Genomic DNA, 6,375 nt, shown 5'->3' with positions numbered 1-6,375 from the left:
GTGATATCTGTAATGACTGTGATATCTGTGATGTCTGTAATGTCTGTGATGTCTGTAATGTCTCTGATGTCTGTAATGTCTGTGATGTCTGTAATGTCTGTGATGTCTGTAATGTCTGTCATGTCTGTGATGTCTGTAATGTCTGTGATGTCTGTGATATCTGTGATGTCTGTAATGTCTGTGATGTCTGTAATGTCTGTAATGTCTGTAATGTCTGTGATGTCTGTGATATCTGTGATGTCTGTAATGTCTGTGATGTCTGTAATGTCTGTCATGTCTGTGATGTCTGTAATGTCTGTGATGTCTGTGATATCTGTGATGTCTGTAATGTCTGTGATGTCTGTAATGTCTGTGATGTCTGTAATGTCTGTGATGTCTGTGATATCTGTGATGTCTGTGATGTCTGTAATGTCTGTGATGTCTGTGATGTCTGTGATGTCTGTAATGTCTGTGATATCTGTAATGTCTGTGATGTCTGTAATGTCTGTGATGTCTGTAATGTCTGTGATATCTGTGATGTCTGTAATGTCTGTGATGTCTGTAATGTCTGTGATGTCTGTAATGTCTGTAATGTCTCTGATGTCTGTGATGTCTGTAATGTCTGTGATATCTGTAATGTCTGTGATGTCTGTAATGTCTGTGATGTCTGTAATGTCTGTAATGTCTCTGATGTCTGTAATGTCTGTAATGTCTGTAATGTCTCTGATGTCTGTAATGTCTGTGATGTCTGTGATGTCTGTAATGTCTGTGATATCTGTAATGTCTGTGATGTCTGTAATGTCCGTGATGTCTGTAATGTCTGTAATGTCTCTGATGTCTGTAATGTCTGTAATGTCTGTAATGTCTCTGATGTCTGTAATGTCTGTAATGTCTGTGATGTCTGTAATGTCTGTAATGTCTGTAATGTCTGTGATATCTGTGATGTCTGTAATGTCTGTGATGTCTGTAATGTCTGTAATGTCTCTGATGTCTGTAATGTCTCTGATGTCTGTAATGTCTGTAATGTCTGTAATGTCTGTGATGTCTGTAATGTCTCTGATGTCTGTAATGTCTCTGATGTCTGTAATGTCTGTAATGTCTGTAATGTCTGTGATGTCTGTGATATTTGTAATGTCTGTAATGTCTGTAATGTCTGTGATGTCTGTAATGTCTGTAATGTCTGTGATGTCTGTGATGTCTGTGATGTCAGAGCTTCAGTTATGATGAGTCCATTCAGCATGACTCCGCCTGCCTCAGCCTCTGTTACGACCCGTACAGGAGTCTCCGTGATGAAGACTGCGGAGCTTTATTTTTTGTTCTGGATGAGCTTGGTTAGTCTGCCTTTGACTGGACGGCTCTCACGGTAGTGCTGAAATAAGGGACTGTCCTGGGAAAATTGGGCATCTGATGACTCTTATGGGTGACTAAAGCTGGGCTATTCAATATTCTGATTGGGCTACAGCCACTCTGAACCCCAGTTCAGCACCGGCGTCACTGAACAGCAGCGAACCGAAAGGAAAAAGCAGAACACAGAGAGGCGTGTCCTGCGACACAGCGCTAATTACTTATGCAGCCAATCAACGGCCTCCTTCTCCTGTGGGCCCTGGGGCTTCAGCCCCACCTAGCCCTTACACACAGACACACACACACACACACACAGACACACACACACACACTCACTCACACACACTCACACACACATGCTCACACTCACACACACACACACAGACACACACACACACACACACACACACACACACACACACACACACACACATACATACACACACACACACACAGTCACACACACACACACACACACAGAGCTGCTGCTAAACACCAGAATTCTTTACATTAGTGATCAGATGACCCACTCCTCCCCTGGTGTCACTAACTCGAGTCTACAGCAGCTGCTTAACATGATCGCACACACCTGAGCCGTATCTGAAGGAGCAGCAGGTGATAAACACGGGTGTGTGTGTGTGTGTGTGTGTGTGTGATCTGGCACTCTGCAGGACTCTACAGAACCCTCACAGCAGCGGCGTCAGTCAGTGTGTTATGATCTCCGCTGTATATCGGTGCTGATTGGGTTGAGCGTGGAGCTGCAGCGAGGACATGTCGGAGACCCCTCTGGTACCTTGGAGGATGTGCTTTTCTTCCGCTTGGAGCCGGCTTTATCACTCTTCATCTGGGCCTCGTCCTCCTCAGCGGCGGAGTCTCCATCACTGCTGCCGTCAGCCGCATTCCCACCCTCACCCTCGGTCTCAGAGGAGCTCTGCTGCATCACCTGCACACACACACACACACACACACACACACACACACACACACACACACACACACACACACACACACACGTGAGGCGCAGCACAGCACTCTTCAGACTCTCCACCCCGGTGGACTCCTGAAACTCACCTGGAAGCCGGTGAACTTGACGCCGGGGTTGTTCTCGATCTCCCACAGACCCTCATTGAAGCCTTTCCTCTTGTTGGACTTCCCGAACTTATCCTTATAGTCCTTATAGGGCAGCAGGTCTTTAGGGCCCAGAAAGGCACTATCAGGACACACACACACACACACACGGTCCATCAGTAACACACAGAAGCACTTCATACACAGACGAACACACACTCACACACACGGTCCATCAGTAACACACAGATACACATCAGACACACACACACACAGACACACACAGACACACACACACACACACACACACACACACACACCTTCACACTCACACACATGGTCCATCAGTAACACACAGAAGCACTTCATACACACACACACACGGTTCATCAGTAACACACAGATACACATCAGACACACACACACAGACACACACACACACACACACACACACACACACACACACACACACCTTCACACTCACACACATGGTCCATCAGTAACACACAGAAGCACTTCATACACACACACACACACGGTTCATCAGTAACACACAGATACACATCAGACACACACACACACACACACACACACACACACACACATGGCTTACGTCTCGTGGGTGCCGAAGAAGAAGATGGGGTATTTATTAGCTGGTGGTTTCACGGCTCCTTCCGGTAGCTCATCAATCTAGAACACACACACACACACACACACACACACACACACACACACACACAGATGATCATCATCGTGTGGAACAGCATCACTCTGACCACACACACACACACACACACCTGACCCCTGTTTAATGTAGGAACACACACAGATCTCGGGTCCAGAATGTCGGAACAGCTGATCTGGGAACAGCGGCGGGTTTAGACAAAGCGGAAGGGAAGCTGCGGAGGCCCGGTTCCGCCGCGGCCCTGATGAGGACACACACACACACACACACATACACACACACCCTCACGACACCGCCGAACCGGAGCGTTAGAACACAAACACACCGCTCCTCCATAATAACGCAAAGGCCCGGTCGAGCCGATGGTTTCACAGCATCGACTAAACCGTCCGCGGCCCGGGGCTCTCCGCTTCTCTCCGGTACCGGTGCTGTGGCGCAGATGAGCCTCCGGAGCTCCGCGGTGTGTGTGTGCTCCGCTGCCCGGCCTGCCCGCGCCGCGCTCGGCTGCTGCTCTCACTCACCCGCGCCGGCCAGTGCGGGTATCCCTTCATCTTGGCGAACACCAGATCTCCCGCCTTATATTCCCGGGGCCGAGGGCGAGCCATGCCGACACACACGCGCTCTCTGTGGGGAGGAAAACTGCAGCTGATCCGCGGCTCTGGAGCTCGGCGGCGGAGGATCCACCATCAATGTTTTGATCGCCGTTAATAAGGAAATAAATAATGAAAGAGGAGAAAGGGCCGAGAAACACCTCTCCCTCTCCCTCTCGCGATCCTCCGAGCTCTGACCGACAGCGAGCTACTCCAGCACTGATCACCGACTGAATGATCACGGTTAATTATTACAGCTATTCCCTTTCATTTTACACAGCGTGTTGAAGTCCAGATGCGTTTAATGCGCTGGTATTAACATTATATATTATTATATATTATTATTATTTTTATTATTATTATTATTATAACTGTTATTATTATTTTAATAGTGTAACTGAAGGCAATCAGGAGATCAACACAGATGAGGACAGAATCTCCTGTTTACCATATTTAGGCTATTAAAAGCCGAGTTTAGACAGATGTTATGAACAACAGTGTGTGTGTCTCTCTCTCTTTGTGTGTGTGTGTGTGTGTGTGTGTGTTGTGTTTCAGAAATAACTAAAGGCCAAAAATTAGGGAAACTGTAAAAACACAAAGCCCAGATCTGTACTCAAATCGATAACAGAAACAGCGGAGTATACGGCTAAATATTAATTTAGGAAATACATGAATGTAAATAAGTTAAATTAGGTTAATAGTTTAATATATTTGCTGTGTTTTGCTAAAGTACAGAACAGCTTCAGGCCTGTTAGGAACAAAGACAGCTCAACAGTATGAGCAGATCAACAGTGGAACTGTGTTTGACCCGATGACACTCGCTGTGTGCTGCTGTATGGGTTAAACACAATCAGAAATGGGAAAAGCAGAATTAAAAGACATGTTATGATCAGATGTAGGAAAACAGCAGATCAAAAACCTTACATAAGAAGAACTTAATCAGAACTTAACAAGTGCACAATGTACCTCTGATGTCCTGGATGCAGACGCACATCAGTGTCTGATTTATAGCTCATTCTACATATAGATGTGGAGATAATGATTAAACTCTGCTTCATTAAAGTCAGTGAAAGGCCAACAAAGCCGTGTTGTCTGTAAACCGTGATGTTCCTGCAGAATATCAGCTCAAAGGCTGAGGAACGGCTAATGAATGTTCAGTATAAAGCTGCGCTCACAGAGTTTGAGCGTGTGAAATCCTGTCGTACGGCGCTGTGGAAATGGGCGGGATTAAACGATGATTACACATTTTAAAAAGCGAGAGAGTGGTCCATATGTTAAATATCTGTCTGGAGAGGCCATGTTTTGATTCTCGATTAGTCTCATGCAGTCAAGTGATGCGATTTTGCAGGTCAGAGTTCACCAAGCTTAAACTTTGCAACTCAGCAAACTGAAACCTGTCACACGAGCTTGTGTTTCCAGTCTGACACGTTCACATGTGTATGAATGGAAGTCTATGGGGAAAAAGAGCAGTGTCACCCAGGGGTGTTGCTAGACCTCATTTACTGGGACAAGTGCTCCGATAAAAAAACCAGTGCTCCAGTAAAAATCATCAGTGCTCCAGTAAAAATCACCAGTGCTCCAGTAAAAATCACCAGTGCTCCAGTAAAAATCACCAGTGCTCCAGTAAAAATCACCAGTGCTCCAGTAAAAATCACCAGTGCTCCAGTAAAAATAACCAGTGCTCCAGTAAAAATCACCAGTGCTCCAGTAAAAATCACCAGTGCTCCAGTATAAATCACCAGTGCTCCAGTATAAATCACCAGTGCTCCAGTATAAATCACCAGTGCTCCAGTAAAAATCACCAGCGCTCCAGTATAAATCACCAGTGCTCCAGTAAAAATCACCAGTGCTCCAGTAAAAATCACCAGTGCTCCAGTAAAAATCACCAGTGCTCCAGTAAAAATCACCAGTGCTCCAGTATAAATCACCAGTGCTCCAGTAAAAATCACCAGCGCTCCAGTATAAATCACCAGTGCTCCAGTAAAAATCACCAGTGCTCCAGTAAAAATCACCAGTGCTCCAGTAAAAATCACCAGTGCTCCAGTATAAATCACCAGTGCTCCAGTATAAATCACCAGTGCTCCAGTAAAAATCACCAGTGCTCCAGTATAAATCACCAGTGCTCCAGTATAAATCACCAGTGCTCCAGTAAAAATCACCAGTGCTCCAGTAAAAATCACCAGTGCTCCAGTATAAATCACCAGTGCTCCAGTATAAATCACCAGTGCTCCAGTAAAAATTACCAGTGCTCCAGTAAAAATCACCAGTGCTCCAGTAAAAATCACCAGTGCTCCAGTAAAAATCACCAGTGCTCCAGTATAAATCACCAGTGCTCCAGTATAAATCACCAGTGCTCCAGTAAAAATCACCAGTGCTCCAGTAAAAATCACCAGTGCTCCAGTAAAAATCACCAGTGCTTCAGTAAAAATCACCAGTGCTTCAGTATAAATCACCAGTGCTCCAGTATAAATCACCAGTGCTCCAGTAAAAATCACCAGTGCTCCAGTATAAATCACCAGTGCTCCAGTATAAATCACCAGTGCTCCAGTAAAAATCACCAGTGCTCCAGTATAAATCACCAGTGCTCCAGTATAAATCACCAGTGCTCCAGTAAAAATCACCAGTGCTCCAGTATAAATCACCAGTGCTCCAGTATAAATCACCAGTGCTCCAGTACATTATCAGTGCTCCAGTAAAAATCGTCAGTGC

At 45.6% G+C, this 6,375-nt stretch overlaps 1 protein-coding gene across 1 annotated transcript in view; it reads right to left on the bottom strand.

Annotated features, from left to right (window-relative positions):
• Nucleotides 1-3,887, bottom strand: part of hdgfl3 (HDGF like 3) — a 10,074-nt gene extending 6,187 nt beyond the window's left edge. The window contains 4 exon segments of the mRNA NM_001012372.1: nt 2,117-2,266; nt 2,395-2,533; nt 3,005-3,081; nt 3,598-3,887. Coding sequence (NP_001012372.1) covers nt 2,117-2,266; nt 2,395-2,533; nt 3,005-3,081; nt 3,598-3,681 — 450 coding nt within the window. The 5' untranslated portion in view covers nt 3,682-3,887.
• Between the last annotated feature and the right edge of the window lie 2,488 nt (nt 3,888-6,375).

Source organism: Danio rerio, chromosome 18, assembly GCF_049306965.1.
Source record: "Danio rerio strain Tuebingen ecotype United States chromosome 18, GRCz12tu, whole genome shotgun sequence".
NCBI lineage: Eukaryota > Metazoa > Chordata > Actinopteri > Cypriniformes > Danionidae > Danio > Danio rerio.
The sequence above is the reverse complement of the archived record's forward strand: the minus strand, read 5'-3'. Positions and strand labels throughout refer to the sequence as shown.